Source organism: Barbus barbus (assembly GCF_936440315.1).
Source record: "Barbus barbus genome assembly, chromosome: 19".
In the NCBI taxonomy this organism is placed as follows: Eukaryota; Metazoa; Chordata; class Actinopteri; order Cypriniformes; family Cyprinidae; genus Barbus; species Barbus barbus.
In genome coordinates, this window is record NC_136747.1 from 20,212,160 (window position 1) to 20,235,556 (window position 23,397).

Sequence of the window (23,397 nt, forward strand, 5' to 3'; positions counted from 1 at the left end):
TACAAATTCAACTTTTCGTAAGAGGTTAATTGATGAACTGGAGTTGTGTGGATTATTGTGTTGCTTTTATCAGATATTTGGACTCCCAATTCTGACGGCACCCATTCACCGCAGAGGATTCACTGGTGAGCAAGTGATGTAATGCTAAATTACTCCAAATCTGTTCCAAAGATGAAACAAACTCATCTTCATCTTGGATGGTCAAGGGTGAGTACATTTTCAGAACATTTTATTTTTGGGTAAACTGTAGCCCAACTATAGTGTAGTAAAAAGTGCAAGCACAAGTGAAGAATTAAATAATTTAATGTATGGTTAAAAGGTCATATCATTACACTCATGAACAGAAAATTATGATGTAAAGTCAGTTTTAAAATGATGCCTAAAACTCAATAAAATGGCAAATTTTACATTTACAAGTTTGGTTACATCTAAAGTCACATTTATTTGATGTTACAATAAAATAGTTCAATTTTCAGAACCAGCCAGCTAGCCAGAGTAATTTAAGTAATTTACAAGATATTTCTGTTTAGTGGAACCAAATAAAAAAGAAAATCGCATACAGTAAGAAGACATGCAGATGAGACTTGATGCTGGGCTTTAAAAGAAAACCCTTGAATGCTGGGTTGTATCTAAAAGGAAAGTAAAAACTTCCTTTTGATGAACCATTTGCTCAGTATTTCACATGTGTACTTGCAAGAGATATATACATGCTAATCTCTCATCAAGACTCTTCCATTTCAACCAAGATTTCAAATACAACTTTCTCCACGTCTTTCAAACTCTGTCTGAAGAGCTGAGCGTGTTGCCATGACACTTCACCCTCTCCCCCTGTGAGCTCCGCCTCCACAATCAGCTCTTTGCCTCCGGACAGACTTGAAGAGGAGTGCAGTTCACCATCTGTGAAAACAAACCGATTACTAATATTATAATCAAGCTTAATTACTGGCAATCATGTTACATTTAAAAACCCATTTCAGAAATGAGCTCTTGAAGCACAGAGAGCAGTGATTCAACCTGATACATAAAGCACAGAGCTGATGCATCAAACAGTGAGACTCATACCTCCAGGGAAGTCTATGGTGGTCTCGGCGGAGCGTAAACTCCAACGCACGCCGCCTGAATGGAAGGTCTGGCTGAAGGCTCGGACCGAAGCGGACTTTATCTTCATCCCTACTGGAGCGCTGTTAAATTTCCAGCTTATCCTCCCAAAGGAAGCGCCCTCTGTTCTTGCCAAATACACCTACAATCACAGAACCAGCGCTGTAATTACTGCATTTAAACACCTTTAAGATCACAGCAATAAATAACTTAAAATATATTAAAATAGTAATAACTGTGATAATATTTCACATATTACTTTTTTTTTTGATGATAAAAAAAATAAAAGCAGTCTTGGGTGAGCATTAGAAATTTCTCTCAAAAATATTGCAAGTTTTGAACAATCCCAAACTTTTGAATGGTAGTGTATTATAAATTTACTCTGCCAAAGTGAGAAAATTAAAACATCATGAATTTATAGAAAACAAAAGTATACAACTAAGCAAATTGAACAGTATTATAAATACAATTAAATATAAAATAAAAAAGAAAAGAAATGTTAGCATTATATATACCATTAACTTCAAAAATAAGTAGAACTAGACAAAACAAAATTTATCAGTAATATTGGTTATATAACGAAAGGTATTTTCTTCAAAAAATAAACAGCTAAAGAAACAAACCATCTGCCAGTCATTCTCTTCTTTCCTGAACATATTTTCTGTCCTCCAAGCACCTCTCTGCCATCCTGGGATAGTTTCTTGGCCATTGCTCACTCTGAAGTAACAGTTTTTGCTCACATTATAGCAAATGTGGAACAACTTGTTTTGCTTTTCAGATTCTGAAGGAATGAAGACACGTTCCTGTCCATCCTGGGAGAAAACATACATAAAACTAAGTTAATACACACACACACACACATATACATACATATACATACATATATATATATATATCTATCTCTGAGTCCAATGGCTTAATCACTAAAAATGAGATCTATAGACAAGCATCTCACCCCTTTAGCATCACTTGCCCCAGACTCCCCTCGAGCCACCCTCCAAGCAAGAGATCCTGAGTTGCGACCTCCCAGCTCTCCAGATGCAGGAGTCTTTGGAGAAATAAACTCTACCAGCTCCACCAGCAGTCTTTGCAACAGCTGCTGCTTCCTCTCTGCTCCTAGAGACTGCTGCCTCTACAGGTATTAAGTGGTAATGACAGTCAAATGTATTTATTTGAGGCAATGATGAAAGGAGCTGCACTTTGGATGAGGGCATGAGAAACGTACCGTAGCATTGAGACTGTTAAGTGAATGCAGCAGCCATGTCTCCTGAATCTGTGTGCGTCTGGAAAGGACCTCTGGGTGTTTACAGGAGTACCTCCATGTCACATCCACAACCTGGTCCTTAGAGAACGCCAGGATATAGGAGAGTTTCTTCCCCCAGCCGACTTCATACAGGAGAGGTTTATCGCATGTGTTTTCACAAGGGTCACAGTGTAGCCAGCGACGCTGCGACTGAGAATACACCTCCGTCCACACGTGATCTGAAAGCAGGACCAAACTGAGTGTTTCTATTAGGACTGTGCGATTTGGGGAAAAATATCAAAATGCGTTTTTTTTTTTTTTTTTTTTTGACAGAAATTGCGATTTGATTTGCGATTTTAAATTAGCAAAGTCAAGCTTCAGCTCAATATTGTCAATAATGTGCAGCACAGTATGAGTATTGTTACCCTGCTGAAAAAACAAACAAAGAAAACAATAGAAACCATCTCAGAAATTCTTAAAGTTTCCATAAAAAACATTACAAAATGTACTTTTTGTTTTGGGCATTATTCCAATAGGAATTACTGTTGTTCTATTGGTTGCCACCTGCTAGATTACATCCCACCAATAGAATGCATCAAATACCAATAGATACCATTATAGTTTACATTAAAACCAATACAATTCCCATCATAACCCTTAAACCCAATACATTTTCTATTGTGTTTTGGGAGGGGTTCTACTGTTTTTTTTTGTTTTTTTCTTTAGGGAAGGTTATAATGGTATTACTACTTTTACAGAATTACTGAATTTCACAGGAAAGATTTGTTTATTTTTTATAAATAAAGAACTGTATTTCATTAGTCAATTATTAAAGTATTATGTTACATGTACAAATATTACACGGGCTGATTTATTCATTTTTAAGTATTTGGGATTTTAAGAACAAGTGGGAAATATGCTGAATGTTTCATTTCATCCAAGTGAAATTGGCAAGCAGTTAGACTTAATTTACATTCGTTTTAAACGCGGAGCCAGGCGCGAGTGGACACAGGTTGCGCGCGTGCGTCAGGCCTCATCCATATTGCCAGATGCGCTCGTGAGAGACTTGCGGAGCAGAACCGGGCAAGTAGGGCTCGCTGCATCCTGCGGTGGACATCCAACCCTGCCCACATCCAAGTGTGACATCATATTGGTAGGTTTAGGGGTGGAGATGGGGTGGGTTTAGGGATCAGGGCGTGGAGATGGGTAGGTTTAGGTAAATGTAAGCTGGGAGGAGTTGGATCTGGATCCAACCACGCCCCCTGGATCTTGTGGGCTGCAGCGAGACGCTCCTCGAACCGGGCGCGAGATAGCGTTCATGTAGCCTACTAATAAAAACATCTAAAAATTTATTTTTTGTTCTTCAGTACTGAAAGCAGAACCGATAAGGGAGCTCTTGATATGTGTTGTGACGCAGCTCTTGCAAATGACCTTTTTTGTTCGTTGTCTGTCATTTAGAAGCTGAAGTTACATACGTTTTTCTTTAGTTTTAATTTGCCTAACTTTCGATCTGACCCTTTTTAAACGATGGGCGTTTATGCAGTTGGCTAGAGCAGTGCTGATCGGGGAGAACGGATGTGCTCAAGGCTGGCAGTCATGCATATGCTCTGGAACAGAGTAATATTGCGTCCACATCGCAGGCTTTGCGATTAGCAAATTGCAACGTCTCAAATCAAGATTTCGATTCGATTAATCGCACAGCCCTAGTTTCTATTCACAAATGATTTCATTGTGGTACAGTAATACTGTAAGATTTGTACCTGTGCTGTCCCAAATGTATCTGGCCTCAAGGCCCAAAGCTCGGCAGAGCAGCGTGAAACAGTTGGCCCATTCCCCACAACGCCCTCTTCTGGTCTCCAGAAGCTTCTCTGGGTGATTGTACCTGGGAAAGGAAAAAAAGTTAATTTGTAACTGACATGAATAAGATTGCTCTTTCAGAGTCACATGGACTACTGTTGTGGTATTATTGTCCTTTTGTCTGGAACTGGATACAGGAACAAAAAAGAGGCAATCAAACAGGTTTGCAACATTTTTGGATGAACAAAATGCTGATAGTAATGAAAAAGCTGATGTACCTTGGGAATCTATTAGAGAGGTGGCAGGTGTCACAATAGTGGTTTTCTACACGGCCTGCATCCCAGCGTCGGTCATCATTCGAGGGGGGGAGGGATCTGGAAACCTGGGTTGCACCTCCACATTGGCTACATGGCAGATTGTCCACCCAAGAAAAGAAGTCCCCTTTGAACCACTGCAACAGCTCTAGAACTAACATGTCCTCCTCACCTAGATTACATGCTGAGAGTGGAAAAACAACACATAAACATGAGTCTGGAGTCTTCATTTCATCCAAGTTCATTAATATTTTTCAAAATGTCTTTGTAAAAAAAAAACTTTTAAATGAGGGAAAGGAATTCAGCAGTCATTACTAGTTTTCAGTGGCGCATGATCCTTATTATTATTATTATTAATGCTCAAAACAAGCGTGCTAATTAATATTTTTAACTTTTGTAACAAATGTTTTTACTGTCACTTTTGTTCAATTTAATGCATCTTTGATAAATAAACTATTTAAAATTATCTTTTTACATTTTCTAAAGAATATTAAAATGTGCTTATATTACACTCTCAAATTCATGTAAAATGATATGATGTTTTGCTAACCTGCTTCTGCATCCTTGGCTTGTTTCAAGCATTCTTTAGCCCTGGATCTGAGCAGTTCGTGGGGTACGCAGTTTAGAGCCTTCTGCTGCAACTCAGGGCTCTCGTATATCAACACATGCTGGAAGTTTGACTGCAGAGTCTTAAGAAATGTCACGCTGCTCGACTAAAATACCAGAAAACAAAAACAGGAAGGAGAAATGCTAGAACCAAACAACTTATTTTCCATATTATTAATTTGAACTGTTTTAACTGGTAGTGTGGAAAGCTTCAGCTATAAACTGAAAATCTAATTTATGATACCATCCTTAAAACGAACACAAAAAAAGGACAGAGGGAAACCGAAATAGGACTGAGAATTAGGAAGAAAAAAGACTTGCGTTGAATGGCAGAGCAGCTGGTGCAGGTGTAGTGACAGCGGAGGAAGAAGAAGCAGCGCCTGCAGACGAAGCGGAGGGCAGTGGTGGTGGAGGAGGACTTGGAGGAACTCTGGCACTTTGTTGGCTGGATGCAGCTTTGCTTACACCAACTCTCTGGTCCCTTTCAGCAGCAATTGTCTCCCGCACCTGCCTCAGCCTCTCCACAGATGCAGACTTCGGAAACACCAGGTGGGTTTCAGCCTAACGTGGACACATACAAAAAGCAAATCTGACATGTTATGAAGTTTTTAAGCCATAAAGGTGTAGATCTATGTATCTATATGCATGTGTGTGTGTGTGTGTGTACATGGTCATATGCAGGGTACCAACCTCCTCAAATCCCATCTCAAAGAGACATTCAATGGCTCCTTTGACAGGTAGGAGCTTGGTGGAAAATGTTGGATTTCCGATTCGTATTGATCTGTATTTATCCTCATTTGGGTTTCTACAAAAAACATACTCTAGATCAAACTAGAAACTGAAATAATGCGTAGTCTAGAGCTTGCGTACAATATGACTAATGTAGAAAAGGGAATTCAAAAAACAAGATGGTTTACTGATGGACAGTATGCCTACTTATAGAAGAGACTGTCATTTCCAGCAATCAGGCGTAACAACATTCCCCGGCATTCTCCGAACAATTCACTTACCTAAGAATATTGTCCGCGTATGTAATGAGCAATTTAGAAACATCCAGAAACACTTCTGTGGGATTTTCACACAAAGCAGTGACTCCTTGAGAGCCAGACATGATTATTTATTTAACTTCTACAGCAAATACATCCGTGAGAGGACACGTAACCTGCTTCTACTCAAAGTTGCGAATTCATAGCTGTCCCTTTTGTGCCTGGTACGTATATTCCAGGAAGAAATATTGTCAGTTATGTTAATTTGCTGTTTAATTTTCCATATAACTATAAAATATACAAATAACTTTAAACATATTTTAGAAAAATGTTTTGACACAGCTGAGCCGTCGGCATGAAATCATATATAGACAGGCGACCCCAGAGCCCTAAGCAAACGACTTTAGAAATGATGGCATAATAAAAGTCTTTTAAAAGTGCTTATCACGTCAACCAAATTTTTATGCGTCTGCTATTTTATTATCATTTTATTAACTTACTGTTGTTACAATGTGTTTGAGATCAAAACACAAGATAAGGCGTACATTTCACGTGATAGACATATAATATACAATACAATAATTATCAAAATTGTATAATACATTGCTCTAAAAATAAAATGTTTTAAAAAATATATATAAAATATTGCTATAGTTAATAAATACAAAACAAATGTAGAGAGAATAAAAATTAAATACACAGAAAATCTAACACTGAGATTGTGCAAATAAAATACGTAGCTATATAGATGTGAATGAGCAAAAGAATGAACGGATTGAATTGTGTTGTCTATTGATCAGACATTAATGTTAAATATTTCATAATAATGATACACGCCCTGTTTGTTTGTTTTGCTTTTACATTCATGCTTCAACATTGTTTGAGGTTTAAAAAAATGAGTTCGAAAAAAGTCATTTAATTTAATGTGTAAATCCATTATGTCTATAATATTATTAATTTTATATTACTATGAATATTAAATATTTATTTTTAAGTTTTAGTAATATACTTTTTGTTTGCATGATTTAAAATCATTTATAATTCATCAAACTATAAAGTAACATTTGTCTTTTGTCTATTTATGTTCATATGCATATAATTGTAATAATAATAAAAAAATCTTAGCAAGCATCGATTGTGAACTCATTTCGTAAGGCCAAAAAAAATCGTCCAGTTTAACAACATCTGAATCTGTTTCGCCTGCTCTCCTAAAACTGATCTCAGATCTGCCGGGAACCCTTTCATCGCTGCTTCTTGTTCCGGCCAATAAGGCGCGAAGTTACCCCGCCCAGGTAGTGTTGCCATCACACTGAGGTGGTCATTTGTAAGTTTAAAAATAACATTTACAGCAAGAATATTTTAAAAACGACATTATCCAGAATACTTATTTAATGATACAGTCGTACACGTTCGTTTAACTTTGTGATAAAACTGTTAATTTCCAATGTTTGTTTGCAGATTCGGCTACACGTGGAAATCTGTCTTTTCAAACTTGCACAGGATCTTTCCCACGGCGAAAAACAATGGCAGAAAAACCGATTTGGGAGCGAATCGGCAGTGGATTCGTGCAACACTATTATCAGCAGTTTGATACAGACCGAGTGAAGCTCGCCGACCTGTATGTAAGTGGATTATTGCGAGTATAAATGACAATCAGTGAACGCTTGATGAGCCCCCCATTATGTTGTTTTTATCTGTCTTTGTGTTTTAGCTGTAAAATATCGTGTTTATTTTTTTAGCACCTCATTCTATGCCTGATATGATTGTGGTAAGTTATTACTTTTTTCTCCTCTAACGTTAGACCGATGCTTCCTGTATGACATGGGAAGGAGAGGGATTTCAAGGGAAGAATGCAATCATGACCAAATTAAGTGTAAGTTAGCATATTTTACACCTGTCATTGCTGTCATATACACTTTGTCTTCCTTACAGAATGTGCCTGTTTGCAGAGCCTTCCCTTTCAAACTATTCAGCACATCATCACCGCTCAGGACCATCACCCCACTCCAGACAGCTGTGTCATGAGCATGGTCACGGGTCAGCTCAAAGTAAGACTGCATTTATGAAAACAGTTCTGTTTCATCAGACAGCTGTCAGAATTAGTTGATTTATGCATTTTGGTCAAAGAAATCAGTGCTTTGCTGTTATATGTGTTAAAGGAATAGTTCATCCAAAAATGAAAATCTTCTGAAAATGTTCTCACCCTCAGGCCATCCAAAATGTAGATAAGTTTGTTTCTTCAGTGGAACAGATTTGGAGAAATTTAGCATGACACTTGCTCACCAGTGGATTCTCTGCAGTGAATGGGTGCCGTCAGAATGAGAGTCCAAACAGCTGATAAAAACATTACAATAATCCACACGTCTCCAGTCCATCAATTAATGTCTTGTGAAGTAAAATTCTGTGTGTTTGTAAGAAACAAATCCATTATTAAGACCCTTAATGATGAAGAATAGTCATCTATCCACAATATTGCTTTCTCCAGTAAATCAATTCTTAAATTATGTACAGATCAGGCACTGTTTACAAGTACAAAATTGTTCTAAACAAATATGTTAGTGGGTTTTGATGTGAGAGGACAACAGGGGGTGGACTTTTTCACTAGAGGAAACATTATTATTGATTATGGACTGGTATTTTGGCCAGAAGCAACAATTTCAAGTAAATTTTTCTCAACATAAATTGATTGACAAGAAGAATTATTTGTGGATTATCGTAATGTTTTATCAGCTTTGGACTCTCATACTGTCGGCACCCATTTACTGCTGTAGATCCATTGGTGAGCAAGTAATGTTACATTTCTGAAAATATGTTCTGATTAATAAACAAAATCATCTACATCTTTGAGTAAATTTTCAGCAAATTGTTATGTTTGGGTGAGCTACTCCTTTTTAATTTGACTGTAAAATAACACAAACATTAATATTATTCTTGTATATTTTTACAGGCTGATCAAGACCAAGTTATGGGTTTTCAGCAAGTCTTCTTGCTGAAGAATGTAGATAACAAATGGGTCTGCACCAACGACATGTTCCGATTAGCTCTTCATAACTTTGGAGCATAGTATGTATAGTATTTGCAGTCCATGCAACTTTTGTATCTGGAGTATGGTTTCCCATTTCACACTCCAAACTGATTTTGTCCTATTTTGCCAAGGGTCTTGAAGGTTCATGATCATCTCCAGATAAGAAAAAGACATGTTAAAAACAACTGATTATAATAATCATAATTTGTATGTTGTGGCATTCACTGTTTGAAAATAACTTGCATTTGATAATAAATCTCATGTTAGTACAGTCAATCTTTGATTTCCTTTGCTTCATTCTTTGGTAAAATGTCTTGGTTACTGATTTATGACCATCTAAATAATAAAAGCAGTGCAGACAAAAACATCTGTTAATCAAACAGTTCTGGTAATGGGGGCTGATTGGTCAATACAGTACAGTCAAGAGAAGTGGTTTATTGTCATTTCTGCGTTGTCTGCCAGAGGAATAAACAAAATACAGTATCTGTGGAAACATTTAACATACAATAGTCTCAAGACCAGCAATTTCAATTTCAAATACGTACAAGATAAATACACTACGAAGTGTCTTTTCACCTAGCTGCTGCGTATATCACTGCACCGCACCCATAGAGGGCGTTTGTGTTTTGAGTTATGTGGTCAGTTTGCGATATTTAGTTCAATTGTTTGTCAAATGTTGTTTTGCAGAACTGTATTCTGATACACAACAAAATATGAAACTTCTTCACATGCTTGTATTCTCAAGCTCAATCATATTAGTAAAAGTGAACGAAGCACATGTAGTGTGGCTACGCCATTTTATTGATGCACTATAACTTGTAGTGAAAGAATGACATTTGAATTTAACATTTTAATGAAAATTTGCTTCCATAATTTAACCTACTCAGAAAAATATATTTGTTCTTCGAACAACATTTTCTAAAACACTAAAAATGAAAATTATATCACGTCTAACAAAAAATCGCAGAACTTACTAGGTTAGCACTATTGTAGCTACTAGGAAATCAAAAAATCCTCAAGATTTTATAAGAAAGCCACTTGGGCCTGACAACCCTTAGATAACTGCACACCAAATTTCTGATATAAAAAACATTTTGTGAACTAATTTAATAAAAAGGTGCAACATCGTTACGAAACGTACAACGCATGTTACGATGACGGCAATCAGAATTTGAAACAAAATCGGGTCATTGAATAAAAAAATTCCCACGATTGCTGAAATTTGCATTATTTATAAAAATATTCACATTGGATTGTCTCGGAATTTTAAATTTAAAAAATGCGAACAAAATTGTTGTGATTAAACATTCGATAAAACAAAAAAACTTTCACATGTATTGTCTAAGGTAACTTTTTGTCATACAATAAAAAAAAACAAGTAAATTTCCAAAAAAAAATCATGCACCGTCACTGCAAGTAGCTATAACCCGTTTTTTCATATGCCTTTGCTAGTGTAAATTACTTGTTACCCATTGGATGAAGACTAGTGGTGTGATATGACTTCAGCGACAAGACCCCTCCCATCTTGTGCTGTTGCTCAGCAACCAACTGACTGTTCAAGGTGCCATCTAGTGGCTATGCTGTGAATTACAAGTAAGTGCGCCCCCTCGTGACCAGACCACATCTAAGAAAATGCCTCATTATGATGAATATTTGAAAGACTGAAACTGTAACCACCACAATAGTAGGTCCAACTTAAAAGTTAGACATGCCACCCCACGTGATTACCACTGAAAACCAGCAGGAGTGATATATAAGAGAGTTTTCCCATTCCAAGCGAACTTAAATGCGATTGGCCAGGCACGAAGTATGATAATTATGCCCTGACGTCACTTCCCAGTTGTTCAATGCGCCATTTTCTCGAGTCTAAACGGCAAGCACAATAAATGAGTCATACTTGCAAATAATAATAAATACTCTTTATTGCTGGTTTCCATAGTTGAGAGCGCAGAGTTATTGTTTCAACATCCTACACCGCTTCCGTATCTTCTCTCATCGGTTTTGGCAAGCACGCGGATTGGTGAAAGTAGCTAAATCCCCTCCCTGAGTCGGTGTGGCGCTGAAAAAAGGTAATGTCCTCACAATTAGATAGCAGTGGGCACATTAGCTTTTGCGTTCAGTTGTTGCGGGTTCGGTATGATCAGGAAGTAGAACGAAGCCCATCAGCTGAGAGCTGCGAAGAGGTTACTTTATGACATCACTGCGTTATTTAGAATCGCGCGTTCTTGAATAGAATCACTTGTTTTGCGAATTCTTATTGATGCGGGGCGCTTGATGCGTTCTGTTTGGCTAGTTTAGAGTTACGTTGGACTATTGTTTCGATCATTTCGTGTGTTTTGGCGGGTGTGGATCTGTTTGGTCAGCGGTCGCAGTTGATGCTTGCAATAAATTAATAATTACAGCTTGAATTAGATATGCATTTAGGCGCTCACAAGCTTTGATAATGTACATGTGTGCAGTCAGAAAATGTTGCATTTGTCTGATGCAGGGCTGTGACATTGTCTTTTGTTCACAATATCTGTTATTGCAATGAGTACATTTAGCATGCAAATACAGCATGTCTGTTTCCGACATTGACGAATACCGAGTTGTAGAAATTACACGAGGGAGATCTCCATGCGAGTGAGATGTATTATTTGCTGTAGTGCTGAATTCATCAGATTGTGGTGTTATCATAATCACTGCACGTGCAACAGGCAAAGATGAGAAGCACCTATGACCCATTAAGAACATCAGAACCCCTTTCACAAAAAATAAAAGAATCCAATTTTACCTAAAGATAATGAAGCACTATTAATGTTAATCTTTTACAATTTTTCATGACAAATTCTCTCCCAAATTTTTATTAATGGCAAATTTTTATAAATAATTTGAATAGAGTAATGAAGATGTGATAACCATCCATGGTCAGAAATTAATCAGGTCAAAAGTGACAAACTTCCTTTGATATTTTATTTTGGATAAAACAGACAAGATTCATATTTATTCAGAGTGAAAAAAATAATTTAAACAATTAAGATATATTAAGCTATAATTAAGCCATGTATTCTATAATAAAGAATACATGGAAATCATAGGAAATTCTCTCTCTCATACACACACACACACACACACACACACACACGTGAGAGGGAGAACACATGTAACTTTCATAGAAATGTCACTTTTTCGTTACCACAACTAGATATTTAGAGTGTGGTTTCATGTATACTATATAATTTACTAGTATGTTAATAATTTTTATATAAAGTTGCATTTTGTAGTATAGAAATAGACATTGTTAAAACTCTGGAAACCCTTAAAAGAATATGCGCATGCGTATAAATGAATGCAGTCATAAACAAACTGTAATAATGTATACTAATGTAACAGATTAGTGACTGCATTGTAATGTAGTCTTGTTTTGGGTTCCTCTAAGGATTTATGCAAGTGTTAATCTCTAATTTTGATTTACTTAAGATTTTATAGCAAAGGTTTTATGCTTCGTTCACAGGTGCTCACTCTTTTGTTTTGTTTTTTATTTATTCAAATCTGAATTAAATGACCAGACTGTTATTTTAAAAGGAATTTATTTGGATCCGTTGCACGGACACTGTATTCAGTATCCAGTATATCTCTGTTGGCTTCCATGGTAATGATGAGGGTGTCAGGATGATACCCAATGAGTTATTACAAAAACTGAGAGCGGATTTAGAATGGGCACTAGGGACATGTTTCTACCAATTTTCAGAGACTACATAATTGTCTCTTAACAATAATTTTGACAAAACAGTTAAAACATGTTTATGTATAACCACTGTTGGTTGGTTTCCTTTGGTTTTTATATATGGAGTCCAGGTAGACATGTTTTTCCAAAAAAATGAATGGAATGGTTTTGTTCATATTGAATTTTGTGTTTTCTATTCAGTCTGTAAAAACTTAAATAATGCGAGTTAGTGATGGCAAACAATTCATTTTTTTTTTTTTAAATCTGTGTGTCTGAGTTAAAAGTGATTGGCTAAAGTGTTGTGTGACATACACCTAGACATGCCACTGAACATTTATTCTAGTATTGCATAATTGTTATATAATTTAAAGGTTGGTAAATAAATCAAAGTAAAAATGTCAAAATAATGACATCATCCAAATGGAAACCAAAGTGATTCTCTTTCAGGTGTTGGACCATGTACCAGTTTCCAGTCAGAGGGTTGGAGAAGATCCGCAGAACAAGACGAAAAGTGAAAAACATTCTTGGAGAATTTGGACTTGAAGAATGTCTTAATTTGGGCCAGGTGTGTTTGTTTTACAATGTACAAATAAAAATAAAATGGACTATAACTGAAATCCCATGTCCATGTGTATCAAAATAGCCTTTTAATTGAAATGTTTTTAGATTTGAAATGTTATTTCTCTTTTTTGTTTATCAGGAACTCCAGGACTTTTACCCGGGAGACAATGTTTTTGATGCCACAGACTGGCCCAGTTTATCTGAGGGGTTTGACGGACGGTGGAAAAAGAAGGTGAACTTAAAATGTTGCTTTAGTAAATTAGTTTCACTTAGAAAAAACTGTTTAAATAATGAGAATCTGTAAATACTGAGTGGCAACTGACTAAATTCTAACCAAGCATTTTCAATCCTTAGTGGGAATATCGGACACGAGGGTTGTGTTGCACCTTATGCGAATTCTCTACAAGGTCCTGGCATGCCTACAAAACCCATGTTCAGCGCTACCATGATGAGGAAGAGCGTCTGTGCAAGCTTTCAGCATGCACTTCTTGCCCATTTATAGCCAACCCCAGAGTGGTCTCCAGGCACCTCAAATTGTTCCACGTTGAGGACACAAAGTTAGAAACTCCGACTGTCCCGCAGCTGCCTCCAAGGGCTGTGAACGGCACCACGTTTCAGTGCCGAAGATGCCATATTCAAGATACTCTTTTGTATAGCGTGAAAAAGCATGTTCTTCTTTATCACTACACTTCCACATTGAATAAATATGCTGGGCAGAGATCAGAGCGGGAACTTGTGGCCCTAGGAGACAGGTGTCAGAAATTCTACTGCAAAAAGTGTTACGTATCAGCTGAGACATCTGAACACTTGCTGTATCATCTTCTAACCTCAGAAAAGCACAAGGAACTAGATGTTCATATCAGAGCTCTAATTTTTGAAACAGAAAGCACGAAACAGTACCCTGCTCTAGCACCAAAAACACAAAGCACTCCTGCTGCGTTGATGATGAAAGATCAGCCAGCATTGACTTCTGCACTGGCCGCAGGCGGAATTAAAGGACCGGAAAGTGGTGGTCCTGCAATCATTGCTGCCCCAGGAAGCAGCCAGGCGTTTCTCCCAACTCAAGCTTCTGCTCTGGTTCAACTTGCAAGCGCTGAGGCTAAGGGTTTACTGAGGCCTGGAGTCCCACTGGCTTTTCAGAACACCCAAATTACCAGACCTGCCGTGCCTCCTGCTCCTAGCGGCATTCCTCCCAACCCGGTGTCTGTCACAGTGGGCCTACCTAGTCAGCCACAACTGCAACCTGTTTCCCGCCAAATTGTCTTACCACCAGGTGTTCGCCTTAATGTACCTGCTGTTAGGCCACCGGCACCTCAGTCCCTCGCTGCTAATCCTAGAATGCCCGTACATCAACCCGCTTCTGGAGGAACCATGATAACCTCTCAATCACTTCTGAGCCATTTGGTCCCCACTGGCAACAAAGTCGATGGCTTGCCCACCTACACTCTCGCACCTTTGCAGGTCCTGTCGGTCCAAGGAAATAACTCCCAAGGAGTCAGCAAACCACCCTTGCCGGCATCCCAGAACAACCTACCTGTTCAGCAAAACAAACCAAACACCTCTGTGCCAGCCCCCAAGCAAACCAAGAAGTGGATCACGTGTCCTATTTGTAATGAGCTCTTCCCGTCTGATATTTACGAGTCCCATCCAGAAGTTCACAAAGAGGCAGCTAAAATGCCCAAGATTGGTCTAGCTGCTCGTGCTCCATTTTTGAAAAAGATGCCTGACAAGACGGTGAAATGCCTGACGTGCAAGATCTTGATTTCAGAAAAGGGAGTTTTTGAACACCTGCTTCATGGCATGAACTGCTTGTTCTGTTCCGGGCTCTTCTACTCCATCAAGCAGCTTGTCGACCATATCCAGAAGGAACATAATGTGAACCGAAAGAGCAACTGTGACTTCATGAGGCGCGAATACCGACTTTATACTGATGATTCTGGGAATCTGCTTTTCCCTTACTTCGACATCAGGACCACGGCTCCTAAACTAATTATGGGTGAGAAGGAGCTCAATCTTGCATTGGTCACAAGCTCCCTCGATCTGATCTTTGTGAAGATGTTGCCCAACAATCCTCTGGCTATGGGCAAGCTGTCCACACCGTGCAACATGCCCACACCTAATCCTGACAGCACGGAGTGCCCCTTCTGTTCAGAGAAGCTTCTGAACAAGGAATGCTATCAAATGCACCTCAAAGAGAAGCATTTCATTGTGCCCACTCTGCATGCTATACTTAAAACCCCATCATACCGATGCCTCTACTGTGGTGGTGTGTACACTGGGAAAACCACTACCAAGGCCATCATTGTCCACTTGGCTAAATGTCGCAGTGCACCGAAGAGTCTCAAGGATAGTGATAAACTGAATTTAGGATTAGCTGTTACTCCCAGAGCAAACCGAGCAGTTGTGTCATACCCAGCTCATCCAAAACAAATCACTGGTCCAACCCCAACTCCAGTTCAAGCCTCTGTTCCTGCCACACAGCCACCAGAAACAGAAGCAGAGATGCAGAGCAAGTTGCGCCTGGAAATAGCCTTCAGGGAAGCTATGGAGGCAAATAGGAGAGAGCGGGAGGAGCGAATGGCAAGGAAGAGGAAACTCGAGCGAGATAGGTTGGCTGGTCTGTCTGTCCCCACACCTGAAGTAGTAATCGATCCTTCCGTACAGTTAGCATTGGATCCTACCGGAATGGAGCTGTCCACCTTTGAAGAACGTCGTGAGTTTGTCAATAAGTACTTTAATACTCAGCCTTACCCGCTTAAGAAGGAGATCCTTGCCCTGAGTAGCCGTTTGCTGCTTAACAAAACTGACATTGCTTGCCAGATTAGCTCAAAGCGTACCAGATGTCTGAAGAACATGCAGAAAACTAAGGCTGTGGTACTTTTAGGCTTCAATATGGCAGAGTTGATGAAATTGAAGCATAATCTCCTCGTCCCAGAGATTGAGCCAGAGAAGTTGACCACCGTGACGGATACAGAGGACCTCCAAGAGTAGATTCCCATTACTAATAAAGACAAGGAAGCCTTGAAGGCAAATTGTACTGAGAGCCTATATAACGTTTCGTGTTCCTTGAAACAATGCAAAATGTGTTCCATTCTCACCAAAACTAGTGTTTGAGAGAATTTGAGAGACTGAAAAAAGTGAAAATGTTTGATTTTTGGCTGCTGTTCATAAATGTGTGTTTGAATACTTTTGTTTTGTTTCATATTAACCATTTTAAAGTATACATCCATTACTTTTCATTGAGGCATCACTTTAAGCAAGGTTCATGTTAAATTAGATGTTTGTAGCCCATTTATAGTTGTAGGGTTGAAAATGTTTGTGTGAAATATAGTTTTCATATTTGCCAAATGTTATGAACTCTTTTTTTTTTGTGACATTCTTTATATATTTGTTGGAATGTAAGAGTTTATGAAGTTTTGTTTTAGACCATGTATCTTTCTGTTAATTAATTCCATTTATTGTTAAATTTCTATTTTGCTTGCCTTATACTTTTATAAATATGGTATATTCAAATTATTGTTTTAATCAGATTTTTTGCCCAAAAAATTATCTTATAATATGAATGAATGCTGCTTACCTAAGTGACGTCCTCTTAGCTGCTACCTACTAAAGTGTACAGCTTTGCAGAGGAATTTGATTTGGTTGCAGTTCATTTCAATTGTTTAATGATTGTAAGCATCAGGATATATTGTTGACTTCCTGTTTTATTTCCTCTGTTCAGTATTCAGTATAGTGAACAACAACATCTAAGCTTACAAAATGAAAGTTGTGTAAATAAATTAGAGCATATAAAAATACAAGTTCACTTCTTTCAATTGTATGTTCATCTGTAGTAATGGCCATTTTTAAACCTTCATTATCATTATCAGAGAACAAAATGTATCGGTTAACCAGTGTGTAGTTTATTTAAACTAGTATTTCGTATTTATTTACAGTACAAAAATGGGGAAAATAAACATAACTCTATTATTGTGATCACAGATCTTATTTGAAGAACTAAAGAACTAATGTTCTTGATATTTTAAACATTTACTTGTCTTCATGCTGCCAGTTAAATTTAAAGAGTATTCTGTCAGAAGATATATGACTACAAAAACTCATCTGGATGTTTTTACTAGTAAATATATAGGTTGTTAGCATTTACGTGTCACTTTTTCTTTTTTTGGTCTGATATGGTAAGATATACAATTTCCTCCATATATTAATACACCTACATTGAACCTAAAATGTTGAAGTTAAACTATTTTGTTCCCATTTTTAATTCCCTTTTTGCTTTCTCAGGTTAATGTTAAATGGTATTAAATTAACTTAAGATTTAAATGTTACATTAGTTTTTACAAACATTACACATTCTCTAAATTAAAATAAGTTCATAATGTCAGAATACATGGTAGTTATAACAACAACAACAAAAAAGTACTTAAAAGTACTTAGCATTTTGCCATAATACTTCGAAACCATTGCTGTGCGTATTTGTGATTATTGGCAAATAAGTGAAGTCGACAACTAATTTCTTAATGACACTAGTTAATGACACTTAATTCTAATTGTTTAAACACTTGACATTTAAATATCTATAAATTTGACCTGAAAGATTTCCAGTTGGGACTTAAGTCCCTTTGTATTTCTATAGTCTTTGACGAAGCAGCTTTCTCCGATCCAGCAGAGGGCGATAATGACATCTACGCACTGTGCACTAGCCGCTGTCGTCGCACTACTTAAGATTGTTCTACATCGAATAAACTGACAACATCACTTAATCTACACGTCCAGGTTCATTTAAATTGTGAGGTAAGGATTGCATTTGCATTTAAAGTGTTTTTACTTTGTAATTGCTCTAAAATTTAATAGCTGAAAACTTCTGTTGGCGTCTGCTATTATTTTCTAGAATTCAGAGCTAACTGCTAACGAGAAACCAACGTGTGAATCGTAAACAATTAGCATCGTATCATAACGTTTGAACAGTTTATCAACAGTTTATTGCGGTTCTCAAGCAAGTGGATTTGACGACAACATCATGTGTCTTTTTTAGAAGTGTGTTTGGATATCCATCAAAATGTCGTACATGCTTCCTCATCTTCACAATGGCTGGCAAGTGGACCAGGCTATTTTATCAGAGGAAGACCGTGCGATTGTTATACGATTTGGCCACGATTGGGACCCAACTTGTATGAAAATGGATGAAGTGTTGTACAGCATCGCCGAAAAGGTATTACAGTGTACTAGTATTCAACCACCCCCGAGCTGGTGTAAATGTTTTGTTGATCTTTTATTACACCAGTGCTTTGGGAGTAAATGTGTATTAGCTTCAGTCTATCAATGTTTTACGTGTCTAATATCACGTGTTCCCTCAGGTGAAGAATTTTGCTGTCATTTATCTTGTGGATATCACAGAAGTGCCAGATTTCAACAAGATGTACGAGTTGTATGATCCTTGCACAGTCATGTTCTTTTTCAGGTAAGTCCTCAAGCTGTATAATAACTACAGACAGTCAGTTTACCCATTGTGTTCAGACAAGTCAGTCAGCATTTCAACATATGATTATTTATTCAAAGGGGTACTCAACCCAAAAATGAAATTTCTCCCATTATTTACTCTCTCATGCCGTCCCAGATATACCGATTGAATGATTGGAAGACACACAGACTTTAAGAAAAATAATCCACGTATTACTACGCATTTTCTTTAAATAGGAAGCCCTATCATGCATAAGATAAAAGGTTTATTGGCTTGTCACGATGTGTTGAAATTTGATAGACATAAATACTGCGTGTAATTTTGCATTGACAAGATAAGTGATTGTATCTCATCAGTCTTGTGGCAAGTCTTTTGAAATGGTGCCTCACTTTCTATATCGGGTTCTATGCCACAGCTGCTGTCAGTAAAGGTTGTCAAATGTGCACTTACATAACATGTATTGTATGTGGAACATTCTAGACTTCTTGAAATGGCCTGTAGCATGAAGTGAGATGAACAAACTCAGAGTTACAGGATAAGTTTTGAGTTGGCAAAACCAAACCACTCCAATCTGGCTTTGTTGGTACCATGAAGCTGATCATCACTTTCTCTGTCAACTCATGGCTTAATGGAGCGCGTGCACATGAATATGTGACATCAGCGGTGAACAGCCAATCACAACACAGAGCAAGTGTGATTCACTTCTCGTGAGAGAGCCAGCGAGATTCAAAACTCTTTTGTTAAAGGTTTAGAGATGAAAGAATACGAGGAATTTAAACACATTTCCACTGAAGTACTTGTCCATGAAAGAGGATGCATTATCTTGCTCTATCAGTGCAGTCACAAGTGAAATTGTGAAGTTAGTTTATATAGTTTATAATATATAGTGATAGACTCAAGCATGTAAGGTCACATGTAGCCATTTTTAAAGTGTTATCTATTGATTCTACCACATTTATATTACATCATCTGTATATCTTAATATTCATTTACAAGCTCGATATAAACGTTCTCTGTCAACTCAAGTTTCAACCAGAGTTTGTGATTAACTCTGGAGCGCGTTTTCTATTGTAATATACTTTAAAATGTTATTTATTTCTGTGATCAAATCTGAATTTTCAGCATCATTACTCCAGTCTTCAGTGTAACATGATCCTTCAGAAATCATTCTAATATGCTGATTTATAATCAATGTTGGAAACCGTTGTGCTGCTTCATACTTTTTTGGGACCTGTGTTTTGTTTTTTTTAGGATTCTGATGTAATAAAAAGTTAAAAAGAACAGCATTTATTTAAATAAACTTTGTTGCAGTATACAATGCTATTCAAAAGTTTGGGGTAAGTACATTATTAATTTCTTAAAAAAAAAAAAAAAAAGAACTTTTATTCAGGAGGGATTTGTTAAATGAATAAAAAGTCATAGTAAAGACTTGCATTGTTAGAAAAGATTTCTATTTTGAACAAATGCTGCTCTTTTTAACTTTGTATTCATCAAAGAAAAAAGTATCACATGTTCCAAAAAACAATATGAAGCAGCACAACAGATTCAACACTCATAATAAATCAGCATATTAGAATGATTTCTGAAGGATCATGTGACACTGAAGACTGGAGTTATGATGCTGAATATTCAGCGCTGTCAAAAAAATAAATTCTATTTAAAGTATATTAAAATAGGAAACCGGTACTAGAAATTGCAATAAGACTTTTTTTTTTTCTGTATTATTGATCATTCATATATATATATATATATATATATATATATATATATATATATACACACACACACAGACAGTGCCCTCCATAAGTATTGGAACAGTAAAGAAAAGAAAATTGCTCTGTTGACTGTGGAGTCAAGACATTTACAAATATGATTAAAAGATGAATATGAGACAAAACTACAGAATGTCACATTTTATTATTGGGTGATTCAACACAAAGATGTTTTACCAGCTAAGAAGTTCAGCACTTTTAGAGTTTCATCCCTCTATCTGATGTGAGCATAAGTATTGGAGCAGTTGCCTCACAGGTCTTTCTAAGTGATCAGCTGTGTCCTGTTGCATTAATTCTTCAGATATTAAAAGCAGGGGATGTGTCGTATCAGTTATATCCATTACTTCTGCATTCTGAATCTTGCAATAGATGATGACGCACACAAATCAGGATGAAGACAAGGGAGAGAAAAGCAAGCAATTTGGATGATAAAAGAAAAGAGGAAGCCAATTAGAGCTATAGCAAAAACAAAGGGCATGGAGAAATCAAGAGTTTGGAAACCACCAGCAACCAACAACGACCTGATCAGCTGAGAAAACAACAGTAGTTGATGACAGACAAATCATAAAAGCTGTGAAAATGAATCCTAAAAGACGTGTCTGTAAAATCACCAACAACTTCCAGAAAGCTGGGGTGATGCTCTGACAATGTACTGTCCTCAGGAGACTTTGACACAGAATTACAGATGCTACACAGCAAGATACAAACCTCTGAGCAGCACCAAAAATAGAAAGGCAAGATTAGAGTTTGCAAAAAAGCACAAAGGTGAACCAGAAGAGTTTTGGAACTGTTTATGGACCGCTGAGACAAAGATGAACCTTTATCTAAGTGATGGGAAAGCAAAAATTTGGAGATAAAAAGGGAACTGCAAATGATCCCAAGCATACAGCCTCATCTGTAAAGCATGGTGGAGGTGGTGTCATGGCATGGGCATGCATGGCTGTCTCTGGAACAGGCCCTCTCAACTTTACTGATGACTTAATGTATGATGACAGTAGCAGAATGAATTTGGAAGGGTACAAAACCATCTTGCCTACCAATATTCAAGAAAATGCCACCAGATTCATTGGGAAGTGCTTCATATTGCATCAGGACGAAGACCCAAAACACTCTGCCAGTTCAGTCAAGGAATTTATAAGGGCAAAGAAATGGAAAGTCTTAGATTGCCCAAGTCAATCTCCAGATTTAAATCCGATTGAACATGAATTTCACCAGCTGAAGAGGAGAGTAAAGGCAGAAACTCCCCAAAACAAGCAACAATTGGAATTGGCTGCATTAAAGGCTGGGAAAAGTATTTCAAAGGATGAGACCAAGAGTCAGGTGATGTCTATGGGTCACAGACTCACTGCTGTGATTTGTGCGCAATGGATCTGCAACTAAATAATAGCTTTTAATCTTTTATATCTGCCTTATGTTCAACTGTCCCAATACTTATGCTCACATCAATGAGTGGGATGAACTCTAAAAGTGCTGTTCTTTTTATTTGGTAAAACATATGTTGAAACGGCTAATAATAAAATGTGACATTCTGTATTTTTGTCTCATATTCATCTTTTAATCATATTTGTAAATGTCTTGACTCCACAGCTAACAGAGCAATTTTGTCTTTACTGTTCCAATACTTATGGAGGGCAGTGTGTGTGTGTGTGTGTATATATATATATATTTTTTTTTATAAATGCAAATCTTAAAATGAATTACCATTTCATATAATAATTATATGACTATACAGTATTATTAATTATAAACAATTAATATAATAAAAATATAATATATAAGTAGCTGCAAAGTCGGGCAATTTTTCTCTAAAATTCTTTGACTGTAACCTGCTTTAATTTGGAGCACAAGATAAGGGGGATTGGCTTCATTGCATTAGATGTCACTTTGCTCACAGCTGATTGGTCCAGTTTGGGTTTGCAATCTCTAACCCAGAATAAAACCTGCTCACAAGCAGGGTATCTATGTAGCATAAATTACCATGGTAACGAAACCCGCTCAAAACCAATCCACCTTCTTGAGGCTGAAAACTCATAGTTTGCTCAAACTAAACGTGAACTTACCTGGGTAAAAACTGAAACCGGCTTCGTGCTACAGGCCAATGCTTTGATTTACCATTTACTTAATTCTTGTACTAGTTTAACAGTGCATATTTATGCTAATACATATTTCTGCATTTGCTCCTCTATCTCAGGAACAAGCACATCATGATCGATCTTGGCACTGGTAACAACAACAAGATAAACTGGACCATGGAAGACAAGCAGGAGATGATAGACATTGTTGAGACCGTCTACAGGGGGGCGAGAAAAGGACGAGGTCTCGTAGTGTCCCCTAAAGATTACTCAACCAAATACAGATACTGATCTCTGTGCTCTTATTTAGTCTTTGCAACTTTATTTTTTCTCATCAACATTGGACAAGATCTGAGCATTGAGCAGTATGGTCATATTTAATGGCCTTGTTTTGGATTTTCAACTTTGTTTAATTGTTACACTGTTGCAGTTATGGTCACCAGTCTTTTATAATTTTGTCCTTCTAAAAATGTCACTGAATATTAAATGGATGAATAAATATTGATTGTTTCTGCTGTTTTCTAAACTGTAACTTACCATGACAGCATTAATTATTAGGTCTATCCATATTAAACATGTCAGATTATATGTTCATTAAATATGTTCAGCTAAAAAGCTCAAGGACATACCCTAGTATGGAGACAAAAAAAAAAAAAGTGAATGGATGGTCGTGGTCAGAATTATTGGCACCCTTGGTAAATATGATCAAAGAAGGCTGTGAAAATTAATCTGCATTGTTAATCCTTTTGATCTTTTATT

At 37.2% G+C, this 23,397-nt stretch overlaps 4 protein-coding genes across 5 annotated transcripts; 3 read left to right on the forward strand and 1 right to left on the reverse strand.

Annotated features, from left to right (window-relative positions):
• Positions 1-285: 285 nt before the first annotated feature.
• Positions 286-6,442, reverse strand: LOC306884922 (peptide-N(4)-(N-acetyl-beta-glucosaminyl)asparagine amidase-like). Its single transcript, XM_079441169.1, has 11 exons — positions 6,069-6,442; positions 5,749-5,863; positions 5,380-5,619; positions 5,003-5,165; positions 4,417-4,636; positions 4,102-4,223; positions 2,324-2,580; positions 2,054-2,230; positions 1,722-1,910; positions 1,063-1,240; positions 286-897 (listed from the first exon to the last, which is right to left on the reverse strand). The coding sequence occupies exons 1-11, from the start codon at positions 6,167-6,169 to the stop codon at positions 722-724; spliced, it is 1,938 nt and encodes a 645-aa protein (XP_079297295.1). The 5' UTR covers positions 6,170-6,442; the 3' UTR covers positions 286-721.
• Positions 6,443-7,280: 838 nt separating this feature from the next.
• On the forward strand, positions 7,281-9,496 carry LOC306885100 (nuclear transport factor 2-like). 2 transcript variants are annotated; one of them, XM_079441439.1, is made up of 5 exons: positions 7,281-7,368; positions 7,503-7,666; positions 7,846-7,917; positions 7,994-8,092; positions 8,992-9,496. In XM_079441439.1, exons 2-5 carry the CDS (start codon positions 7,568-7,570, stop codon positions 9,106-9,108), a joined length of 387 nt encoding a protein of 128 aa, XP_079297565.1. In that variant the 5' UTR covers positions 7,281-7,368; positions 7,503-7,567; the 3' UTR covers positions 9,109-9,496. The 2 variants fall into 2 exon arrangements, with proteins under 2 accessions (XP_079297565.1, XP_079297566.1); XM_079441440.1 differs by having other exon boundaries at positions 7,320-7,336; positions 8,992-9,343.
• A 1,419-nt stretch (positions 9,497-10,915) lies between these two features.
• Positions 10,916-17,308, forward strand: LOC306884963 (activity-dependent neuroprotective protein 2a-like). Its single transcript, XM_079441239.1, has 4 exons — positions 10,916-11,138; positions 13,223-13,340; positions 13,476-13,568; positions 13,691-17,308. The coding sequence occupies exons 2-4, from the start codon at positions 13,233-13,235 to the stop codon at positions 16,325-16,327; spliced, it is 2,838 nt and encodes a 945-aa protein (XP_079297365.1). The 5' UTR covers positions 10,916-11,138; positions 13,223-13,232; the 3' UTR covers positions 16,328-17,308.
• Positions 17,309-18,000: 692 nt separating this feature from the next.
• On the forward strand, positions 18,001-23,397 carry txnl4a (thioredoxin-like 4A). The gene is made up of 4 exons (XM_079441513.1): positions 18,001-18,127; positions 18,369-18,545; positions 18,691-18,794; positions 22,758-23,397. The coding sequence occupies exons 2-4, from the start codon at positions 18,393-18,395 to the stop codon at positions 22,927-22,929; spliced, it is 429 nt and encodes a 142-aa protein (XP_079297639.1). The 5' UTR covers positions 18,001-18,127; positions 18,369-18,392; the 3' UTR covers positions 22,930-23,397.

What these genes read in the sequence shown, in the direction of transcription:
- LOC306884922 (XM_079441169.1), bottom strand. Translation starts at nt 6,169, where the DNA reads ATGTCTGGCTCTCAAGGAGTCACTGCTTTGTGTGAAAATCCCACAGAA. An exon ending in CTCTCTAATAGATTCCCAAG is followed by an intron (nt 4,224 to 4,416) that starts GTACATCAGCTT and finishes TTCCTTTCCCAG; the next exon opens with GTACAATCACCCAGAGAAGC. An exon ending in CACCATAGACTTCCCTGGAG is followed by an intron (nt 898 to 1,062) that starts GTATGAGTCTCA and finishes TTGTTTTCACAG; the next exon opens with ATGGTGAACTGCACTCCTCT.
- LOC306885100 (XM_079441439.1), top strand. Translation starts at nt 7,568, where the DNA reads ATGGCAGAAAAACCGATTTGGGAGCGAATCGGCAGTGGATTCGTGCAA. An exon ending in CAATCATGACCAAATTAAGT is followed by an intron (nt 7,918 to 7,993) that starts GTAAGTTAGCAT and finishes GCCTGTTTGCAG; the next exon opens with AGCCTTCCCTTTCAAACTAT. An exon ending in TGGTCACGGGTCAGCTCAAA is followed by an intron (nt 8,093 to 8,991) that starts GTAAGACTGCAT and finishes ATATTTTTACAG; the next exon opens with GCTGATCAAGACCAAGTTAT.
- LOC306884963 (XM_079441239.1), top strand. Translation starts at nt 13,233, where the DNA reads ATGTACCAGTTTCCAGTCAGAGGGTTGGAGAAGATCCGCAGAACAAGA. An exon ending in AATGTCTTAATTTGGGCCAG is followed by an intron (nt 13,341 to 13,475) that starts GTGTGTTTGTTT and finishes TTTGTTTATCAG; the next exon opens with GAACTCCAGGACTTTTACCC. An exon ending in ACGGACGGTGGAAAAAGAAG is followed by an intron (nt 13,569 to 13,690) that starts GTGAACTTAAAA and finishes TTCAATCCTTAG; the next exon opens with TGGGAATATCGGACACGAGG.
- txnl4a (XM_079441513.1), top strand. Translation starts at nt 18,393, where the DNA reads ATGTCGTACATGCTTCCTCATCTTCACAATGGCTGGCAAGTGGACCAG. An exon ending in TGTACAGCATCGCCGAAAAG is followed by an intron (nt 18,546 to 18,690) that starts GTATTACAGTGT and finishes GTGTTCCCTCAG; the next exon opens with GTGAAGAATTTTGCTGTCAT. An exon ending in ACAGTCATGTTCTTTTTCAG is followed by an intron (nt 18,795 to 22,757) that starts GTAAGTCCTCAA and finishes CCTCTATCTCAG; the next exon opens with GAACAAGCACATCATGATCG.